The following is a 23675-nucleotide window of genomic DNA, read 5'->3' on the forward strand; positions in this document are numbered from 1 at the left end:
CCCATTTTACAGATGAGGTAACTGAGGCACAGAGAAGTTAAGTGACTTTCCCATAGTCACACAGCTGACAAGTGGCAGAGCTGACTTCTTGCTCTGACAACCCGATTCCTCAGTAAATTCCCCAACTCTTTGCATCTCAGGTACTTCTGGTAGAAGCAGGGTGGCCTAGTGGAAACTGCTCGGACCTGGGATTAACTTCCTGTTCCCCATCCCCCTTAGACTGTGAGCCCCATGTGGGACAGGGACTTTATCCTATATCTACCCTATATCTATCTATCTATCACTATCTATCTTAGAACAGTGTTTGGTGCTTAGCAGGCGCTCAACAAATATCTCAGTAATTCGTATTACTAGGTGCCCCACTCAGGCTTCTCTTTCCAACCTCCACCACAGCTTGTTGGTGGCCATCCTCTGGAAAGAAGCAGGGATTACTCCCTTGGAATCACAATTCTGCATGCATATGTGTCCCACTCCTGGCTCCCCATATCTCCATCTCTCCTGTGTTCCCCCTTATCCCCTAGCAACCCTTGGAAACTGGCAGGGGGCCATTCTTGGCCAGTTACCTCATAACTGGCACCAGAACCACACCCAGGGACCCCTTCTCCCTTCCTTCCCCTCATCTCTCAGCACTGGGAGAACCAAGAAGACCCGCTTGTACCTGGCAAAGTTTCTGGTGGTTTGATTTGTGCCTGGGGTGAAGTCTTGAGCATTCAAATACCCAGATTAAGCAAGTGCCCTGTGACTGAGCCACACTGGAAGGTAATAATAATAATAATAATAATGGTACTTGTTAAGTGCTTACTGTGTGCCAAGCACTGTGCTAAGTGTTATGGTAGATACAAGTTAATCAGATTGGACACAGTTCCTGTCCCACATTGGGCTCACACTCTTAATCCCCATTTTTTATAGATGAGATCAGCAAGGCACAGAGAAGTTCAGCGCTTTGCCCAAGGTCACACAGCAGGCATATGACGGAGCCGGGATTAGAACCCAGCTCCTTCTGACTCCCAGGCCTGTGCTCTATCCCCTAAGCCATGCTGCCTGTCTAATACTACTGTGAATAATTGTGGGTACCATGCATTATTCTGACCACCAGGATAGATTCAAAGTAATCGGATTGGAAACCATCCCGATCCCCAACAGGGCTCTCGTCCCCATTTTACAGATAAAGAAACTGAGGCACAGAGAAGTTAAGTGTCAGGACTGTACCTCCCGGCTCCTTGACCTGTGCTCTTTCCACTAGGCCACCCTTCTTCCCTGACTAATTCTGGCCCTTTCAGGATGGTGGATTTCAAGCAGTTAGTTTTGTGTCTCTTGGGCATTTAGGTTGGGGAGAGTGGAGAAGTCTTCATCCCATTTAAATCCTCTCTGTCATAGAAAAGCAACCTAGCCTAGTGGATAGAGCCCAGGCCTGGGAGTCAGAAGGACCTGGGATCTAATCTCAGCTCTGCCACTTGTCTGCTGTGTGACTTTGGGCATGTGACTTAACTTCTCGGTGCCTCAGCTACCTCAGCTGTGAAATGTGGATTAAGACCGTGAGCCACATGTGGGACAGGGACTGCGTCCAACCCGATTTGCTTGTATCTACTCCAGCGCTTAGTTTTTTTCAGTGGTTGGGCTGGAGTCAGTCCGAGTGGGGTGAGGTCTCACAGGTGGCAGAGTGGTAGCCCCTTTAACTTCCCCCTGGCAGCTAAGAGGGTGGCTGAGGGCCCTTTGGGCCTACCTGCTCCAGGGACTGCCCAGCCCAGATCAGAGCAAGAGCATCTTTCCGAGGGAGACAGCAACCTCTCGGGGGAAGTCTTCTTCCACAAAGAGTCACAGCTGCCTCTTTCTGGGGCCACTGATCAAGTAGTTAATGCGGGCCCTTTGATCTCCATAGAAATGGTCTGATGAAATGAAGGCTAATTCCCAAAGTCCCAACATCTGGAAAAAGCCAAACAAGCAGCAAGCTTACATGAGGAGTGGGTGGCAGGCCTCCTCTGCCCACGGAGGGCAGGCTTTTGGAGAGGAGGGGCTCAGTCCTGGAACGGGGCGGATCTTCGATTCCAGCCCCCACCCCCGCCCCCTGGCTAGGAGAACAGTGGACGGCTGCCCTGGATCTGGTGGAGGTTTGCCCAGAGGCACTTGGAATGAACGGCTGCTCCGTAGGTGCGTGGACCTGACCGGGCGGTCTCAGCTCCCCGTCCCATGGACCGGCAAGTCCGTTTTATCATTCGGGGACTCTGAGTTCTCAGGAGTGGTGGGCTTCCTCGTCGATCCGAGCAACCCAGGCCCAGCTGGGCGAGTTCACCTGGAGAGAAGTCTCCCCGAGATGAGAACCCCGGGATCAATCAGAGGAATGGGAGTTTAATGATTGCCATCTGTGGAGTGACTTAACTTTTTTGGATGCCGTAGCAAATAGTTTGATGTTGGCCTACAACATACATTAAGAATGATGAACACTTCTCCGAGACGAGTTTCCAAATTCTTGATTCGCCCTGCGCCCCCAAAGTGAGAGCTAGTCATGCACTCCGAGGGAGCGAAAGAGGTCGAACGCTAGATTTCTGAAAGTCTTGTGTGTGACTCTCTTCCCCAGGAGATTTGAGAAGCGGCGTGTCTTAGTGGAAAGAACATGGCTTGGGAGATCCTGGGTTCTCATCCCAGCTCTGCCACTTGTCAGCTATGTGACCTGGGGCAAGTCACTTAACTTTTCTCAGTTACCTCATCTGTAAAATGGGGAAGAAGACTGTGAGCCCCATGTGGGACAACCTGATTACCTTGTATCTACCCCAGTGCTTAGAATAGTGCTTGGCACATAGTAAAGTGCTTAACAAATACCATCATCATTATTATTATTATTTTGATGGGCAGATTGTTCAAACCATTCACCTTGGCCCCACCGTAGCTCAGAGCCGCTAGTGTCCAGGAGAAGGGGAGGAGGACGTTCCCCTGGTCTAGAGTTGGCCCGGTCTGTTATTTTCAGTGTTCTTCCTACCACAGAAGGAGCGTGTTCTTACAATGTTAGGTTTGGGCATCAGCAGCCAATCCATTTCTCTCGGATCAGGTACCGTCAGGCAGCTGGTCATGCCACGACGAACTTCCTCCGGTGTCCCACCTCGCATGCTGCACCCTCGAGAGTCTGTACCTGCTGATGGGAAGGGACCTGGAAGACCTCCAGGAAGTGCCCCCAGGCAACGTGCTCGGTAGGACCAAGGGTGGGGACGGGGGTTTCTTCTCGGCCACCTCAAGGCCTTCAGAACTGCTCCACAGCCGATGCTGGGACTCTGCCCCTTCTCGCCTCTCCCACAGCCGCCCGTCTCTCCCAGGCGACGCCTAGTACAGAGGAGGGCAGGCTGCGGGGGTGAGGCTCAGGAAACCAAGGACGATGCGGGCGTAAGGGAGCATTTTAATTCACCGCTCCCTTCCCTTCCTTGAGACCACTGGTACCCACTGGCAGAGTTCCAACAGTGACTGAAATGACCGACAGAGACCTTTCCATTTCGGTGCCCTCTGGATAAGGGTTGAGTGTTTGAGAGTTCTTCCTTACTCCGGCTCTCTGCCCTCGATGTTGGCATGTTCCCTCTGCCGGCCTGCTGCCCTTCCACCTAGCTGGGCTCTCAGCCTAGCTCCTTCCCGTGAATGAATCCATCCAAATGGGATGCTGAGATCAGCCAGAATGGCAGCACTTATCTAGTCGTGCCGAAAACAGGCCCTCTCCCCGCTCCAGGTCGGCTCTTGCTATAGTATCCCGTTCTGGCCATTGGCCATGTGACACAGCTCTCTGGGAGCACTAGGTCACCTCCCCTTTCCTTGTGGGCACTACTGACCCTGCCCGGAAGCAACTGTGGGGGTTTGAGAGATGGGGGTGAGGAGCTGGTTGGGTAGAGATTTGGGGAATCCTTCGAACAGTAGGCTTCCTGCCTCGCCACCCCAGGTCAGCTTCCCTGTGGTGCTGTCCGAGCAAGCTTGGCAGTGAGGGAAGGGCTGGGGAGAAGGGGAGTGGGAGATTGAGGATTGCTGGTAGGCGGCAGCTGTAGACCGTAGAAGTTTGGGCAGGGGCCATCGAGAGACACTGACTTCCCGAGCGAGAGGCAAGCTCCTTAGGCCAGCCAAAGTCAGCCTTGCAAGCTGCCACAGCGCCTTGGGCACTGTGTTTCTATTCTTTTGCTTGCATTCGGGTGCAGAAGGCTTTTCCTGCCCCAGCCTAGGCCCCCCCACCCAATCCCCCTTGACTCCAGGGCCCCCGCTGTTCCCCCCCCTCCAAACTGGTGGAGTTTCACCCGCTCACACGTGAAGGGTATAACATCACCAGGGAAATCTTATTCCTGACTTGAATTTGAAATTGTGAATGAAATGTGTTTGAAATGGAAAATCCCCTCCAGGCTTCCATGGCTAGTGATGGAATGCACTTCCAGTTCTCTCTCCTCCTTCGCTTCCAGTTCTCTTTCCTCCTCCTCCTCCTCCTCTGACAGGTCAGCGGGCGGGAGATCACTTCCTCCCCATTGCCACAAGTCACGGCATCTCGACTGGGAAGGTCTGACGCCTTTACCCGGAAGGCTCTTGGGTTGGGTCATCTCTCGTCTCTTTGTGAAGTACTTTGGGAAGGTACGATCTAGGGCCGGTTGTTTTCTTTTGATGCCATTCCTCCGGCTGCCCCTGGGGAGGGAGATAGCTCAGGCATCTTCCAGAAACATCTGGCTTCTCGGTGGCCCAAGGGGATTCCACAAGTCAGAGAAGCAGGGAGAACCAGGCTGCTCTTGTCTGCCTCAAGAGGCCTTGGCACCACTGAAGCCCTGCCTACTGGCTTGGAAAAAGGGGAGGATGTTTCTGCTCGAGAATCTTGCCTGTTTGCATGGAGTTTGGAGGTCTGTTGGTGAGGGGAGGGGATGGCATGGGCTCCAGGTGTTGTGTCAGAATAGGCCTGTGCCGAGAAGTGGGATGGATCCTGGGAGCAGGCCCTACTGTTTTGGGGTCATTGCTCTAGCCTCTGCCCTGGACGGACCCCCATTAGAACCTTCAGCCTTCTTGGCCTCAAGCCAGGGACTTTGAGCCTGAAGCGACCCAGATGAGGATAAACCATTAACACTGCCCTGTCCCCGGGGGAATTTAGAGCAGGGGATCGACAACTTGCTGGCAGAGGAAATTAGCTTGGCAGCCCTCCAGCGTCCTCCACAGAAACATCTTGACACTCATTCGGCATCTGTCAAGGCGCGGGGAGTCACCCGCAATTAATAATTAATAATAATTATGGTATTTGTTAAACGCTTACTATGTGCCAGGCACTGTTCTAAGCTCTGGGGTAGATACAAGGTAATCAGGTTGTCCCACATGGGACTCACAGTCTTAATCCCCATTTTACAGATGAGGTATCTGAGACACAGTGAAGTTAAGTGGCTTGCCCAAGGTCACATAGCGGACAAGAGGCGGAGCCAAGGTTAGAACCTACGCTCTTAGACTCCCAAGCCCAAGCTCTTTCCACTAAGCTGCGCTGCTTCTCTAATAGGCCCCAAAGGTCCCCAAAAGCCTGTTCTTCTTGTTCCTCAGCACCCAGCACTGGTTAGCCAAGACCACGTGAGCCGCAGCGGTCCAAGCCAGGGTCCTGTCGGCTGCTAGAAAGGAAAGCTCCCGAGAACCCAGAAAATGGTGCTAGAGGAGCAGGGAGTTCTGGAGTTCTGCCGAGACAGAGGTGGATCTAAGGTAGTTCTGGAACTGGGCCGGCATCAGACTGATGGACCAGCCAGGTGTTAAAACAGCTCACAGCCCCAGTGGTCCCTTCCAGGATCCCAGCCAAAGAAATGGGTTGAACCAGTCAGTGGTATTTATTGAGCACCTACTGGGTGCAGAGTGCCATATTCAGCACTCGGCATATAGCAGTATGATTAGAGTAGGTAGGAGCTGACAGTTGAGAGGGGGAATGTTGACACGACGACTCTGAGCTCGACCCTGGCACCTCTTACCCCTGGGCTCCGTCCTGCCTTGTTTGAGCCGGCATAGCCAGTCACTTAGGATGGGTTTGGTTAGAGGGCCATCCCCTTATTCTGAAGGTAAATTTGCCCTGTGGGTGGGCACCCTTTGGGGCGAGGAAACATTGTCTTTCCCTCTCTCACTGGGTGGGTGCTCCCTGGGCCAGGCAAGATGGAGCCCTTCAGTAAGGGGTTCCACTCTGGGTGCCCCTCCAAGGCTCCCCCTTTCCCAACCGAGGAGACCTCGAAGGACTCCTTTCCCGCTGGCAAGTGGGAGGCCCCAGGAGGCTCCCACTTTCCTAACTGAGTAGCCCTCCTGCTTACCACCTTTCTGAGACCCCACTCTCATTGAAAAAGCAAGACAGTGCAGACATGGAGACGGGCACCACCAGCCCCGTTGCTTCTCATCCAAAAAGAGGTTCTTTAGAGGCAGATTTATCAGTTCCAGATGAAATTCCGTGCTAGAGAATTAGATGAAAACATCATATGGACAACTTGAACAATTGAGTCTTCTCTTGAGTAGACATCCAGCTCACTCTCCCTGAGCCTGGGAAAGACAGCTTCTCTTTTGGCCTGGGCTTCAGCCATGCAGCGATCTTGTCCGATAGGACTTCCCGGCCTGGAAACCGCCGAACTCGAAGTTGAGACCACCTGGATTCTCCCCAGGCTGAAACAGGGGCAGAGGGAAGATGGAGAATTCCCCAAACCATATTTTTTTCACCTCCCCAGCTTTCCTGAGAGCCCCGTAGATTGGGTCACTCTATAAATAGCCGTTTGTGATCGCCTCACGTTAAAATATGTGGGAAATTGAATTAAGTTTCCAAATCTCCAGCTCTATCATGGAAACTTCAGATCGGTTCCAGATGTGTCAATCGCCTTTTCCAGTTCTGCAGCAAGATCCTCCAGAGTAATGTGATACCCTGGCCTTTTTTTTTTTCCACCGCCGCACAGAGAATATGATGAATATCAGTAAACTTGTCCTCTACTGGCTTTGGTTAGTAGTGGTCAGTCACCGTGATTATCCTGCGCTGTTTCTAAGTTAGGGAGGGTGTAATGAAAGAGACTATCTGTACAGTTTCTCCATCATATGGAACCACTGAGGAGCAAGGGGCCTTTGTAGAGTTTTATTAACCAATTCAACTTAAGGGTTATTGCAAGAAAAAGCCCTAAAAGGCACCTTTTATTTCAATGGTGATACCTTGATTCCCCTCTCCCTCCTTCCCTTTTATTAAATTGTTTCCTGTGAATGTGAGTGGTAAATGAAAATATTCCTAAAATCAGGATATACTACAGAGGATGGATTTCATTTGTAAAGTGTTTTTGAAGTTTCCCTTATCATTAGTGCTAATACTTTTCAAAGCATCACTCACTGTCAGCAACTTGGTTTCAGTTTTAAGAGGGCCCACTCCTCTCTTCTAGGCCTTCCCCGATTAAGTCCTCTTTTCCCCGACTCCCTCTCCCATCTGCACAGTCTTTAAACTTGGGTCTGTATCTTTTGAGCATTTGGTTTTCACCCCACCCTCAGCCACTCAGCACTTACGTTTGTGTCTGTAAATTTTCCCCTCTAAACTGTAAGCTCATTGTAGGTAGGGTACGTGCCTACCAGCTCCGTTATATTGTACTCTCCTAATGGCTTAGTTGAGAGCGCTGCACATGGGAAGCGCTTATAAATGCCATTGATTGATTGATCTCTGTGCGGAGTAATGTGATCCCATCTTCAGAGCTCTGGGGTGACCTTGAAAATCCTAGGGCCCTGGGTGGGGCTGTCTGCCCCTTTTGGGGTCTTCCTTCCACCCTTCCCCACCCCCCACCCCCACCTCCACTCACAGTCCCCTATTGTCTTATCCCTTAGGAGTGCCAGTCATCTAGGCTTGATTCAGCTCTGTCGCTTTTCCACTCTTGGCTTCAGGGACCCCAGTTTCTGGAGGCAGTCAGAATAGGTAGTCTTCAAGGCCCAGATCAGCCAGCCCAAGCATGGTAGATTATCTGCTGGAAAATCAATAGGAGAAAGTGAAAAAAAAAAACCTGGCCTGGGAAAAGAAACTTTGGCTCAAGGCTGGTTGGGAGGGGTTGACCCTCTGGGTTGACAAAGGATTGTCAGTGCTCCGTTTGCCTGGGCAGGGTTGCTTCTCTGGGGCTGCTTTCGGCGGAGTCTGACACATTGGGTTTCCCTTGGAATGTTCTTGGAGCAGGTGAAAGGTCTTTCTTGGTTGGCTCCTATAGGTCACCCACCTTAAGGGTGGCTACCACCCCAGGGTGACTGGGACTGGCCTCTGAAGTTTTGGGGAACTCTCTTGAGAGTGTCTCCTCAGGAAATGTTTGGGGACCCCCTACCCCCCACCCTAGCTCTGTAACTGCTCTGCCCTACCCAACCTCCACAGTATTTGTAACTGGCAACTACTCCGCCATCTGAAGGCAAGCTCAAATTTTCAGTGAGCGTGTCTGATAGAACCCAGTTGGTAGGTCTCTAGAGGATTACTTCTGAGTTACTATTATTATTTATTATTTAATAATAGCAATAATAATAATTGTATTTAGTGAGTGTTTACTGTGTGCAAAGCACTCTCCTAAGCACTGGGGAGAGTACAGTATATGATCAGACACATTTCCTGCCCACAAGGAGCTTACAGTCTAGAGAGCTGACAGTCTGGAGGCTGTCAGAATAGGTAGTCTTCAAGGCCCAGATCTGCCAGCCCATGCATGGTACTGAATGTTGTTCTCGGTGCAGGAGGAACAGGGTGCCTTCTCTTCCACCCTATAGTTACACCCCAAAAATCAGGCAGGGGAAGCAGGTGAGAGGCAATCCTCCTCTAGATCAAAAGGTCCTTGTCTGTAAATCTGTTGTGTTGCACTCTCCCGAGGGCTTAGTACAGTGTTTTGCACAAAGTAAGAACTCAATAAATACGATTGATTATTAAGGCAGACAGGCCTGGTTGGAGGGATCTTGGTCGGCAGCCTAATCTGTTGGTCTGGGAGTCGGAAAATCGATCAATCAATCAATCAAATTTATTGAGTGCTTACTGTGTGCAGAGCACTCTACTAAGCACTTGGGAGAGTACAATATAACAGTATAACAGAGTTGGTAGACACATTCCTTGCCCACAACAAGCTTACAATCTTGCGGTCTTGTCTTGACTTATGCCGTTGAGTCTTTTCCACCCAGATCATTTTCCTAAAATGTCATTCTGTACATGTCTCCCCAACTACTCAAAGACCTCCAATGGTTGCTCCTTCCTCTTTGCATGAAGCTTAAACTCCTGGTCATCAATTCTAAGGCACAGTATTAGAGCAACGTAGCTTAGTGGAAAGAGCACGGGCTTGGGAGTCAGAGGTCATGGGTTCTAATTTTAACTCTGCCACTTGTCAGCTGTGTGACTTTAATAATAATAATAATGTTGGTATTTGCTAAGTGCTTACTATGTGCAGAGCACTGTTCTAAGCGCTGGGGTAGATATAGGGTAATCAGGTTGTCCCACGTGAGGCTCACAGTTAATCCCCATTTTACAGATGAGGTAACTGGGGCACAGAGAAGTTAAGTGACTTGCCCATAGTCACACAGCTGACAAGTGGCAGTCGGGAGTCGAACCCATGGCCTCTGACTCCAAAGCCTGGGCTCTTTCCACTGAGCCACACTGCTTCCCTAAGTGAGCAAGTCACTTAATTTCTCTGTCCCTCAGTTACCTCATCTGTGTAATGGGATGACCTAATAACCTTGTATCTCCCCCAGCTCTTAGAACAGTGCTTGGCACATAGTAAGCGCTTAACAAATACCATCATTATTACTATAATTATTATTATTATTGTTCTCTTTATTCATTCTACTCCCCCACTACACTCCAGCTTGCGATCTTCGTTCCCCATAAGCCAACCTACTCTCCATGCCTCATTCTCATCTCTCCCGCCACCATCCTCTTGCTCATGCCTACCCCCAAGCCTGAAAGTACTACCTATTTCATATCTTTCAGGCTGCTGCTCTCGCCATCTTCCATTATTATTATTACTATTATTATTACTATTTGTCGTCGAGTCGTTTCCAATTAACTCCTTGGATATACATTCTCCAAAATGTCCTGTCCTCTGCCATAATCTGCAAACCTTTCCAACGGTTCTTTCGTTGTCCTGGTTGTGGTCTTTATCCATCTAGCTGCTGGTCTTCCTCTTCCATGTTTTCCCTGGACTTTTCCTAGCATTAGTGTCTTCTCCAGAGAATTAGTCCTCCTGATTACGTGTCCACGATGTGCTAATCTAAATCGAGTAATTTGGCCTTCCAAAGACCACTTTGGCTTAATTTGTTCCAAAATCCTTGTGTATGTTTTTTGGGTAGTCCATGGTATTCACAAAAGCCTTTTCCAACACCACATTTCAAAAGAAACAGTGTTCTTTCTACCCTGTTTTTTCACTGTCCAACTTTCGGGAATCCATACATTGTCATTGGAAACACCGCAGAATTGACGATTTGTATTTTTGTGGTAATTGTTCCCTCAACACAATTCATGACGTTTTCCAGGCTCTTCATAGCAAGTCTTCCTAACATTAATCTTCAGCATATTTCTTGACTACTAGTTCCTTTATTATCCCTTTTGAAATCACATCTTCTCCAGTAGGCCTTCCCTGATCAGTATCTCACCCCCCGCCCCCCGTGAGCCCTGTGTGGAACAGGGACTGGTGTCTGACCTGATGATCTTCTAACTTCCCCAGGACTTAGTACAGTGCATAGTACACAGTAGCAGTTGACAAAACCCACCATTTTTTACTACTATTATGATTATTATTACTGCTATTATAATTATTGAGCACTTAATTTACCACAACCCTCTGGCACTTAAGTTGGCATCTTACGTGATTCTATTGCTTCCCCTATTTGTAATGGATTTAAGTGCTTACCTCCATCCACCAGAATGTAAGTTGGCCTTGAGGGCAAGAATTGTGCCTTTTAGCTCTTTTGTACTCTCCCAAACTCTTAGTCCGGTGCTCATGATGGTAGCATTTATTGCAGATTCACTAGGGTCCATGCCCTCTACTAAGCATTTCAGAAGTACAAAGCAAGCCAGTGACCCATTTCCACAAGGAGTTCCCGCTCTAACAAGGGAGACAGACATGAAAATATTTACAACACGGCAACCAAAATCAATAACTGCAGGTTCAGTTGAATAGACCTATATAGGTAAGCGCCAAAGAGGAGTATAAATAAGAACGTGAGTGCTAGAGATGCCTCGATAAATGCGATTGATTGAGGAATGCTGGGAAGATAAAGTGAGATAGTGGATGTGAAATGACTTTGCGAAAACAAATCACTGTACAAATTTGAGCTAGTACTCTTAGCCAACCCTGGGAACAGGTACAGGGACTGAGACCTGGTCAAGGCCTGGTCCCAGCCCGTCCACCTCCTCAAGTCTCCGTATTCGGCATTCACTGACCAATCTCAGCAATCCCTGCCGAGGCTTGGGGGAAGGCATGAGCAAGAAGTTGGTGGCGGGAGGGGTGAGAATGAGGCACGGAGAGTAGGTTGGCTTGAGGGGAATGAATATTGCAAGCTGGAGTGCAGTAGGGGAGGAGAATGGATAAAAAGAATAATAATATTGGAATTTGTTAAGCTGGTGGTGTCGCTCGACCTGGCCGCTGTCTGGCTCAGGGTTGGAACGCTCCAGCCACCCGGAAGCTGCCTTCTGAGGGGTGGCTATCGACTGTGTCTTCCAGCTGAAGACGGGAAGCAGCGTGACCTGGTGCAAAGAGCCCGGGCCTGGGAGTCAGAGGACCTGGGTTCTAAACCCAGCTCTGCCACATGTCTGCTGGGAGATCTTGGGCAAGTTGCTTCTCTTCTCTGTGCCTCAGTTTCCTCATCGGCCAAATGAGGATTCAATATCTATTCTTACTCCTACTTAGACTGCGAGCCCCCATGTCGGACCTTATTATCTTCTGTCTATCCCAGCTCTTAGAATAATAATAATAATAATAATGTTGGTATTTGTTAAGCGCTTACTAGAATAGTGCTTGGCATGTTCAAGTGGCACCATTATTATTATTATTATTATTATTATTATTATCATCATCGTCATTATCACTGTTATCATCCCAGTCAGGAGAGCATGTGACAAGCCCTCATACGTGGAATGGAGAGGAAAAAGATAAACCTGAAGGGTCCATGGCCTGAGCTGAGAATTTGCTCCACCTTTAGAGAAGCAGCATGGCCGAAAGGAAAGAGCATGGGCCTGGAAGTCAAAGGACCTGGGTTCGAATTGTACTTTCCAAGCACTTAGCTCTGCACACAGTAAGCGCTCACTAAATACAGTTGAATGAATAATACTGGCTCTGCCACATGTTTGCTATGTGACCTTGGGCATATCACTTTACTTCCGTGCCTCGGTTCCTCATCTGCAAAATGTTCCTCATCTGTTCACCCACAAATTGTACTTAGACTGTGATCCCCATGGGGGATCTGATTATTTTCTTTTTACCCCAGTGCTTAGTACGGGGCTTGGCACATAGTTAGCACTTACATGCCACAATTACTATTAATATTTTCATCACAGGCTGGTGGTGGTAGGCATTTTCAGATCACAGAGTTGAAATCAAGCAGAAGCCCTCTGGGATTCTGACTGTCTCCTAAGAAGCAAAAGGATTTTAAAATCCAAACTCTCGGTCACCACGAGTGGTCTTGAAAGTTGGTTGGCCTGGTCCAAGATCAGCACAGAGATTGAATTCCTCTAAGAGCTTGAGATGTGTCTGAGGATGATGGTCACATTCCCCAACATGGGGAATTGCAAGAACAGGGATACTCAGGTTTCCTAAACCCAGGTTTGAAATGAGAGTTTACCACTGCGTTGGATATTTCACCATTTGCTGCATTAGTGCGCGATTGGGTGACTAACAGGCTTGCATTTAACGCTGCTTGAGTGTTTGGAAGACAAAGCCCCATTAATATATCTGATGTCATTTGAAATGTTTGCAAAAGAGCTAAAAGCACTATCTATCATCTGTGAGTTTTCTAGGAAGGTGCATTATTAATTTATGCAGCATCGAGCCAGCACTCTTTCTCCTTTCCTCAGGACTGCCAGAGTCAGGAAAAGCATGCCATATTTTTGATATTAAAAAGAAACATTTAATAATCACTGGCATAAGGCTCCAGTGACTGCAGCAGCAATTATTTCCTTGCTGAGTACAATTTATCCTGTAGTTGGACTCCTCTTTCTAGCCATGTAAGGAAGTGTCTTGTAGATTATCCCGTAAATTAAGGAAGTTAGTCTCCAGGTTCAGGGGTTTCATTCTTGGTAATTAAATTTCTGCCATGTGGATATGCATCGAATCACGGGCAACTCTTTGGATATTTGAACCAAATTACTTCATTTCATGCTAGTCTCTCTCTCTCTCTCTCTCACTCACTCTCACTCTCTCTCACTCTCACTCATGTATTTGTTAAGCACTTACTATATGTCAAGCACTCTTCTAAGCAAAGGGTTAGATATAATAATGTTGGTATTTGTTAAGCACTTACTATGTGCAGAGCACTGTTCTAAGCGCTGGGGTAGATATAGGGTAATCAGGTTGTCCCATGTGAGACTCACAGTCTGTGGAAAGATCCTGGGCTTCGGAGTCAGAGGTCATGGGTTCAACTCCCAGCTCTGCCACTTGTCAGTTGTGTGACTGTGGGCAAGTCACTCAACTTCTCTGTGCCTCAGTTACCTCATCTGTAAAATTAACTGTGAGCCTCACGTGGGACAACCTGATTACCCTGTATCTACCCCAGTGCTTAGAACAGTGCCCTGCACATAGGAAGCGCTTAACAAATACTAACATTATTATTATTATTAATCCCCATTTTACAGATGAGGGAACTGAGGCACAGAGAAGTTAAGTGACTTGCCCATAGTCACACAGCTAACAGGTGGTGGAGCCGGGATTCGAACCCATGACCTCTGACTCCCAAGCCCGGGCTCTTTCCAGTGAGCCACGCTGCTTCTCTAGATATAAGTTAATCAGGCCAGACACACTCCTTGTCCCACATGGGGCTCAAAGTCTTAGTCGGGGGAAGAACAGATATTTCACCCCCATTTTACAGTTGAGGAAACTGAGGCCCAGGAAGGCTAAGTTACTTGCCCAAGGTCACACAGCAGGCAGAGCCAGGATTATAACCCATCTCCTCTGACTCCCAGGTCTGGGCCTTTCGCTAATTTGTCCTTCTCACTGTGATTTGTTGTAAAGGGATGCTATTGAGACTTAGCTTTCCTCGAGTGGGACTGTAATGAGCTCCTTTTTTATGTTTCGATCCTGTTATCCTTCGAGGCTGGGGAAGCGTGAATAGCTCTAAACCTTGTGGTTTGGGGGTGATCGTGACTGGAAGGAGTTATTGGAGCTTGCCATCCATGAATGAGCCCAGTGGTCCATTCATTCATTCATTCAATAGTATTTATTGAGCGCTTACTATGTGCAGAGCACTGTACTAAGCGCTTGGGATGAACAAGTCGGCAACAGATAGAGACAGTCCCTGCCGTTTGACGGGCTTACAGTCTAATCGGGGGAGACGGACAGACAAGAACAATGGCACTAAACAGCGTCGAGGGGAAGAACATCTCGTAAAAACAATGGCAACTAAATAGAATCAAGGCGATGTACAATTCATTAACAAAATAAATAGGGTAACGAAAATATATACAGTTGAGCGGACGAGTACAGTGCTGTGGGGATGGGAAGGGAGAGGTGGAGGAGCAGAGGGAAAAGGGGAAAATGAGGCTTTAGCTGCGGAGAGGTAAAGGGGGGATGGCAGAGGGAGTAGAGGGGGAAGAGGAGCTCAGTCTGGGAAGGCCTCTTGGAGGAGGTGATTTTTAAGTAAGGTTTTGAAGAGGGAAAGAGAATCAGTTTGGCGGAGGTGAGGAGGGAGGGCGTTCCAGGACCGCGGGAGGACGTGACCCAGGGGTCGACGGCGGGATAGGCGAGACCGAGGGACGGCGAGGAGGTGGGCGGCAGAGGAGCGGAGCGTGCGGGGTGGGCGGTAGAAAGAGAGAAGGGAGGAGAGGTAGGAAGGGGCAAGGTGATGGAGAGCCTTGAAGCCTAGAGTGAGGAGTTTTTGTTTGGAGCGGAGGTCGATAGGCAACCACTGGAGTTGTTTAAGAAGGGGAGTGACATGCCCAGATCGTTTCTGCAGGAAGATGAGCCGGGCAGCGGAGTGAAGAATAGACCGGAGCGGGGCGTCCACTCATGGGGATGAGCTCTGGGTGGCTCACAGGCATCAGACCTGGACAAGGAATTCTAATGTGAGCCAGTGTCCTAGTGGAGACCGTTTTTAGCCTAAAGCAGAGCATGTGGCCCTGAGGGTGTTTTGACACGCAGACAGACAAGAGCAATGCTGACCCCAAGCGTACAAGCTGTATGTGCTTGGAATGGGTCTAGCCCTATTGAGAACGGAAGGGGGAACAAGCGTTGTGGCACACACTTGCCCTCATGACAGGGGTCTTGACTATCAAGTCTGTGTGAGGTGGAATAAAAGAACTAATAATAATGGTATCTGTTAAGTCCTTATGATGGGCTAAGTCTTGGCTAATCAGGTCAGATATAGTCCCTGTTCCACATGGGGTTCACAGCCTCTATTCATTCATTCAATAGTATTTATTGAGCGCTTACTATGTGCAGAGCACTGTACTAAGCGCTTGGGATGAACAAGTCGGCAACAGATAGAGACAGTCCCTGCCGTTTGACGGGCTTACAGTCTAATCGGGGGAGACGGACAGACAAGAACAATGGCAATAAACAGCGTCAAGGGGAAGAACATCTCGTAAAAACAATGGCAACTAAATAGAATCAAGGCGATGTACCATTCATTAACAAAATAAATAGGGTAACGAAAATATATACAGTTGAGCGGACGAGTACGGTGCTGTGGGGATGGGAAGGGAGAGGTGGAGGAGCAGAGGGAAAAGGGGAAAATGAGGCTTTAGCTGCGGAGAGGTAAAGGGGGGATGGCAGAGGGAGTAGAGGGGGAAGAGGAGCTCAGTCTGGGAACGCCTCTTGGAGGAGGTGATTTTTAAGTAGGGTTTTGAAGAGGGAAAGAGAATCAGTTTGGCGGAGGTGAGGAGGGAGGGCGTTCTAGGACCGCGGGAGGACGTGACCCAGGGGTCGACGGCGGGATAGGCGAGACCGAGGGACGGTGAGGAGGTGGGCGGCAGAGGAGCGGAGCGTGCGGGGTGGGCGGTAGAAAGAGAGAAGGGAGGAGAGGTAGGAAGGGGCAAGGTGATGGAGAGCCTCGAAGCCTAGAGTGAGGAGTTTTTGTTTGGAGCGGAGGTCGATAGGCAACCACTGGAGTTGTTTAAGAAGGGGAGTGACATGCCCAGATCGTTTCTGCAGGAAGATGAGCCGGGCAGCGGAGTGAAGAATAGACCAGAGCGGGGCGAGAGAGGAGGAAGGGAGGTCAGAGAGAAGGCTGACACAGTAGTCTAGCCGGGATATAACGAGAGCCCATAATAGTAAGGTAGCCGTTTGGGTGGAGAGGAAAGGGCGGATCTTGGCGATATTGTAGAGGTGAAACCGGCAGGTCTTGGTAACGGATAGGATGTGTGGGGTGAACGAGAGGGACGAGTCAAGGATGACACCAAGATTGCGGGCCTGAGAGACGGGAAGGATGGTCGTGCCATCCACGGTGATAGAGAAGTCTGGGAGAGGACCGGGTTTGGGAGGGAAGATGAGAATCTCAGTCTTGCTCATGTTGAGTTTTAGGTGGCGGGCCGACATCCAGGTGGAGATGTCCCGGAGGCAGGAGGAGATGCGAGCCCGAAGGGAGGGGGAGAGGACAGGGGCGGAGATGTAGATCTGCGTGTCATCTGCGTAGAGATGGTAGTCAAAGCCGTGAGAGCGAATGGTTCACCGAGGGAGTGAGTGTAAATGGAGAACAGAAGAGGGCCAAGAACTGACCCTTGAGGAACTCCAACAGTTAAAGGATGGGAGGGGGAGGAGGCTCCAGCGAAGGAGACCGAGAATGACCAGCCAGAGAGGTAAGAGGAGAACCAGGAGAGGACAGAGTCCGTGAAGCCAAGGTGAGATAAGGTATGGAGGAGGAGGGGATGGTCGACAGTGTCAAAGGCAGCAGAGAGGTCAAGGAGGATTAGAATGGAGTAGGAGCCATTGGATTTGGCAAGAAGGAGGTCATGGGTGACCTTAGAGAGAGCAGTCTCCGTAGAGTGGAGGGGACGGAAGCCAGATTGGAGGGGGTCTAGGAGAGAATGGGAGTTAAGGAATTCTAGGCATCGATTGTAGACGACTCGTTCTAGGATTTTGGAAAGGAAGGGTAGTAGGGAGATAGGACGATAACTGGAGGGGGAAGTGGGGTCAAGAGCGGGTTTTTTTAGGATGGGGGAGACGTGGGCATGTTTGAAGGCAGAGGGGAAAGAGCCCTTGGAGATTGAGTGGTTAAAAATAGAAGTTAAGGAAGGTAGGAGGGCAGGGGCGATGGTTTTAAGAAGGTGAGAGGGAATGGGGTCCGAGGCGCAGGTGGAGGGGGTGGCACTTGCGAGGAGGGAGGAGATCTCCTCTGAGGATACTGCAGGGAAGGATGGGAAAGTAGGGGAGGGGGTTGGTGGGGGGAGGGGAGAGGCGGAGGGGTGACTTTGGGGAGCTCAGACCTGGTCGTGTTGATTTTCGTGAGGAAATAGGTGGCCAGATCATTGGGGGTGAGAGATGGGGGAGGGGGAGGAACAGGGGGCTTAAGGAGAGAGTTAAAGGTCCGGAACAATCAGCGGGGGTGACGGGCATGGGTGTCGATGAGGGAGGAGAAGAAGCTTTGCCTGGCGGAGGAGAGGGCAGAGATAAGGCAGGAAAGGATAAATTTGAAGTGTGTGAGGTCGGCTTGGTGCTTGGACTTTCGCCAGCAGCGCTCAGCAGCTCGAGCATAGGAGCATAGGAGGCGGACGGAGGAGGTGATCCAGGGCTGTGGGTTAGTGGAGCGAGAGCGGCGGAGGGAAAGGGGGGCGAGAGAGTCGAGATGAGTAGAGAGGGTGGAGTTGAGAGCGGAGACCTGATCGTCGAGAGTGGGAAGAGAGGACAGGGCGGCAAGGTGAGGCGAGATGCTATTGGAAAGACGGATGGGATCGAGAGAGCGGAGGTCTCTGTGGGGCAGTAGCGAAGATTTGCAGGGGGAGGGAGTGTGAGAGATGAGGCAGGTGAGAAGGTTATGGTCAGAGAGAGGGATTTCAGAGTTGGTGAGGGAGGAGATAGTGCAGCGGTAGGAGATGACGAGATCGAGGGTGTGACCGAGTCGGTGAGTGGGCGCGGTATGGTGGAGGAGGAGGTCGGCAGAGTCAAGGAGGGATAGCAGGCGGGCGGCAGAGGAGTCGTCGGGTACATCCATATGGATGTTGAAGTCTCCGAGGATCAGAGTGGGCAGAGAGAAGGAGAGAAGGAAGGTGAGAAAGGGGTCAAGGTGGTTGAAGAAGTCGGAGGTGGGACCGGGAGGGCGGTAGATGACGGCGACAAGTAGCTGGAGTGGGTGGTAGAGGCGAATGATATGGGCTTCGAAGGAGGGGAAGGAGAGGGAGGGGGGAGGAGGGATAGTGCGGAAGCGGCAACGGGGCGAGAGGAGGAAGCCGACGCCTCCTCCCTTACCGGTGAGTCTGGGGGAGTGGGAGAAGGAGAGGCCTCCGCCGGAGAGAGCGGTGGCGGAGACCGTGTCTTCGGGAGAGAGCCACGTTTCCGAAAGGGCGAGGAGGAGGAGAGAGCGGGAGAGGAAAAGGTCATGGATGAAAGGTAGCTTGCCTGTAATAGAGCGGGGGTTCCAGAGGCCACACTTGAAAGTAGCTGTGGGTGCAAGGGGGGGAGGGGGGGAAGGGTGGGGGAGGGGAGGGTTTGGATGGGAAGGAGGTGGCGGGGCCCTGGACGGGGAGAGGGGGATGAGGGGTGGCGGTGGGACAAGAGGACTGGGATGGGGCATGGGTGGGGAAGAGAGAAGGGGGGAGGGGGTGAAGAGGGGGTTTGGTGGGGGGAAGAGTAGGGGGAGGGGGAAGAGGGGTAGCGCTGGTAAAGTGGGGTTCTAGGGCGGGAGAGGGGAGGGGGGGAGGAGACAGGAGAGAGCGGGAAAGAGCTGAGCGAGAAAGGGGAAGGGGAGGATAGGAAGGGGCGGGAGGGGGGAGGGGGGGAGGAGGGACATGGCGAGGCCAGAGAGGTGGGTGGCAGCACTGACAATAAACAGTAATAAACGAAATCGGTAATATAGCAACATGATACAGTATGATACAATACAGTAGTGCTAATATAGCAACATGATACAGTTCTCCCTCTATGGGAGGGAGAACTGGTATTTAATCCCCATTCAACAGGTGAGGAAGTGAGGCCCAGAGAAGTTAAGTGACTTGCCCAGAGTGACACAGCAGGCAGCTGGCGGAGCTGGGATTAGAACCCAGGGCGCTGGTTCCCAGACCTACCCATCTCAGGTCTCTGAGAAGATCAGAATATTTTTCCAATCAGGGCTGAAAAGACCCCCAAATTGTGGCACTCTGACTTGTCATCTCTGAAGCTGCCCCTTCCCAATCGTCACACTCCCCCACACAAATGTCCTGGCCCCGGATCACTCTCGTCTCAAAACGAAAATGTTGGCACCTCTGACTCTTGAATCATTGATTTCCAAGTCTTGGGCTGTGACAGTTTCCAGCCAATGCCTCAGATTCTCCTTATTTAAGGTGCAGTAACAAGCCAAGTTATGGAGTCTAATTTTGGTGGAGAGAAAATTCTAATTCTGATTTTTCCCTCCACTTACATTCCCAGCCTGTTATAACTTTGTATATCCAGTATTTACCAAACCCAATTGACTGAACTGGAAAGGAGAACTTCAGCTAGAGATAGTGGTTTTTTAAAAATATATGTATATATCTTACTTGAAATGTTACACAAGTTTCATGTTGTTATGAAGTCTATTTGCAGCATACCCGAGTTCCTTCACAATGGCATACTGAACTACTTTGGAGGACATAAAAATATCTTGCAAATTCCACAAACTTCCTCATTCATTAGTTGTTTCATGCTTTCACTTGCCTCATATACAATTAGGGCCCTGTAGAGTTCGCCAGATCTCAGGAACATAATTATTGCCATTCCCGCTTCCTCCGGAACAGTCATGAAAGAACGAAAGAACCATCTCAACAGGTGGTTCTTACAGTGATCCAATGGAAACCGCAGGAAGCATGGAATCCTGTTGTTATGGTTCGGGTTGTCCTAACTTTTGGAACGTACACTGTGGAGCCAGCTCCTCCTCCATCTCGTTAGATTTTGTCTCGACTGTAAGCAGTGCCATCCCAGGTCAACCCATGAGCTGTCCTGTTAGGCACTGGGCTTTTGACAGTAGCTACGGGGTGTTGACCGTTGTCCCATTGTCATGGTTAGGACCACCCAACACCCCAAACGTTTCTCTCTACATCTTTTTTTTTTAATTTTCTGGTATTTGTTAAGCACTTACTAGATGCCGGGCACTATAGGGTAGGTACAAGCTAATCGGGTTGGACACAGTCCATGTCTCACATGGGGCTCATAATCTGAATCTCCATTTTATTGTTGAGATAACTGAGGCAGAGACTTGCCCAAAAGCACACAGCAGAGAAGCGGCAGAGCCGGGATTAGAATCCAGGTCCTCGGACTCCCAGGCCTGTGTTTTTTTCACTAAGCAATGCTGCTTCTCAATTCTTAGTTCTCCCTCTAGTGACCCAACAGAAACCACTCATTCTCTAGACTGTAAGTCCGTTGTGGGCGGAGATAGTCTCTGTTGCTGAATTGTACTTTCCAAGCGCTTAGTACAGTGTTCTGCGCACAGTAAGCATTCAGTAAATTGAATGAATCCACAATTTTGTTCCCAGCCCCTCTTCCACCTACCACTACACAGCCTCTTGGGGGAACAGATCCCGTGTTCTCAACCCTCACCGGCTTTCCTTCCGTTTGTTTGACACAACTACCTTCAGGGTTCAGCCCTTCATCCTGGCGGGATGGGATTTTAGAGCGCAAGATTTGTAGGGTTTGTTTTGTCCACACTCTTTGTGATCTGGTAGGTTCAGTCGTTACTGAACAGGTCTTACTTGTAAAGCATATTCTCCTTGAAAAACACCGTTGTTTGAACACCTTGTTGATTGTTGTCTGTAGTTTTTCCAGCTGCGCTTGACCCTTCTATTTTGCAGAACCAGAATTGCCCACAGAGTTCTAGATCCTAATTTACCATGGTCTTATATATCGGGCCCTACCCAAGAGTACTTTGTGAGTAAGTAGTCCCGGATATAGATTTTTCAGTTGCTGAAGTCAGAAACACCATCCTCCCTGTCGCACAAGCCTTTAACCTTGGCGTAAGCCTCAAGTCTTCTTCATTCAACCCCCAAAATAATAATAATAATCATGTTGTTTGTTAAGCGCTTACTATGTGCCAGGCACTATATTAAGCTCTGAGGTAGGTCCAAGATAATCGGGTTGGACACAGTCCCCGTCCCACAGTCTCAGTCTCCATTTTACATATGAGGGAACCGAGACCCAGAGAAGCGAAGTGACTTGCCCAAGGTCACACAGCAGACAAGTGGCAGAGCCAGGATTAGATCCCATGACCTTTTGACTCGCAGGCCCATGCTCTATCCACTAGGCCATGTTGCTTCTCCTGCCTTCAGGACATCTCTAGAGAAGCAGCGTGGCTCAGTGGAAAAAGCCTGGGCTTCGGAGTCAGAGGTCATGGGTTCGACTCCCGGCTCTGCCACTTGTCAGCTGTGTGACTGTGAGCAAGTCACTTAACTTCTCTGTGCTTCAGTTACCTCATCTGTAAAATGGGGATTAACTGTAAGCCTCACGTGGGACGACCTGATTACCCTGTATCTCCCCCAGCGCTTAGAACAGTGCTCTGCACATAGTAAGCGCTTAACAAATACCACCAAATACCAACATTACTTGGATGCCCCTCTGGTACCTTCAAACTTAACATGTCCAAAGCAGAACTCATCTTCCCAAACAAACTCTGTCCACCCCATGACTTTGCCATCGCCATACGCAGAAAAACCACCCTCCCTATCTCACAAGCCCATGACCTTGGCTTTATCCCCAACTCATCTCTCATTCAACCTACATATTCAATCTGTCACCAATTTCTGTCGCTTTTACATTCACAGCATTGCTAAAATCCACCCTTCCCTCTCCATCCAAACTGTTACTAAACTGCTCCAAGCACTTATCCTATCCCACCTTGACTACTGCATCAACCTCTTTGCTGACCTCTCTGCCGTCTGTCTGTTCCCACTTCAGTCCTTAGTTCACTCTGCTTCCTGGGTCAATTTTCTAAAACAAACTCCTCAGAAACCTCCAATGTTACCCAGCCACCTCCACAACAAACAGAAACTTCCTACCAGCAGCTTTGAACTTGTAAGCTCCTTGTACCAATTCCGACACTTACTGGATATGTCTCCCAAGCACTTAATACAGTGCTCTGCACCCAGTAAGTGCTCAGTAAATACCAGTGATCGATCGACTTTAAAGCACTCGATTAGCTCTCCCCCTTCTACCTTACTTCGCTTATTTCTTCTTACAACGCAGCCCGCATATTTCACTCCTCCAGTGCCAACCTACTCACTTAACCTTGATTCATCTATCTCACTGCCAACCCTTTGCCCTCATCCTCCCTCTGTCATGGAACTTCTTCCTCCTCCATTTATGACAAACTACTACTCTCCCGACTTTCAAAGCTTTATTAAAAGCACATCTCCTTCAAGAGGCCTTCCCCACCTAAGCCCTCATTTCTTCTACTCCTTCTCCCTTCTGTGTCATCCTTGAATTTGGATTTGTACCCTTTAAGCTCCTGATATCCACCCCAAACCTGGCCCGACAGCATTTACAAATATCTCCATAGATCCCCATAATTTTATTTTAATCTCTCTCTCCCCCTCTAGACTGCAAGCTCCTTGCAGGCAGGGAATGTGCCTACCACTTTTTTTCATACTCTCCAAAGCACACTAGTAGAAAGCACCCATGGCTGAAAGGAGCCCTAAGTTCCAATCCTGGATTCTCTGCCATCTGATCTTGGGTAAATCACTTAACTTCCCTATCCCTCAGTTTGCTCATCTCTAAAATGGGGATTAAATACCTGTTCTCCCTCTTGGACTGTGAGCTAAGAATTCTTGTTCCCTAAAATCCCACCAAGCCAGGATGAGGGGCTGAGCTCTGAAGGCAGTCGTGCCAAACAAATGGAAGGAAAGCCACAGAGGGTTGAGAGCCTGGGACAGGAACTGAGTCTGATCTGATTGTCTTGTATCTAACCCATCGCAGGGCTTGACAAAAGGTAAGCTTTTAACAAATACCTCAGCTATCATAGTTATTGGTAGTGGCTGCTCAATAAATACTGCTGCTACTAATACTATTAGTACTATTTGACTACCGGTGAAGCAGCACGGCTCAGTGGAAAGAGCCCGGGCTTGGGAATCAGAGGTCATGGGTTCTAATCGCAGCTCCACCACTTGTCAGCTGCGTGACCTTGGGCAAGTCACTTAACTTCTCTGGGCCTCAGTTACCTCATCTGGAAATGGGGATTGAAGACTGTGAGCCCCACGTGCGACAACCTAAATCCCTTGTATCTACCCCAGTACTTAGAACAGTGCTTGGCACATTGTAAGTGCTGAAATGCCAACGTTATTATAGTAAGCGCTTAACAAATACCAACATTATCATTATTATTATTATTACCACTAATATTACTACTACTACTATAACTAGCACTGTTTGGGAGCACCATGGGATTCTTAGCGGGCC

At 49.5% G+C, this 23675-nt stretch overlaps 1 protein-coding gene across 3 annotated transcripts in view; it reads left to right on the forward strand.

The window, feature by feature from the left end:
• Positions 1 to 23675, forward strand: part of EFL1 (elongation factor like GTPase 1) — a 235451-nt gene that overhangs the window by 80037 nt on the left and 131739 nt on the right. For all 3 annotated transcript variants that reach the window (XM_029065776.2, XM_029065778.2, XM_029065777.2), the window contains exon 15: positions 3044 to 3182. In XM_029065776.2, coding sequence (XP_028921609.1) covers positions 3044 to 3182 — 139 coding nt within the window. The remainder of the gene's footprint in view (positions 1 to 3043; positions 3183 to 23675) is intronic.

The sequence above is a fragment of the Ornithorhynchus anatinus genome, chromosome 5 (assembly GCF_004115215.2).
Source record: "Ornithorhynchus anatinus isolate Pmale09 chromosome 5, mOrnAna1.pri.v4, whole genome shotgun sequence".
In the NCBI taxonomy this organism is placed as follows: Eukaryota; Metazoa; Chordata; class Mammalia; order Monotremata; family Ornithorhynchidae; genus Ornithorhynchus; species Ornithorhynchus anatinus.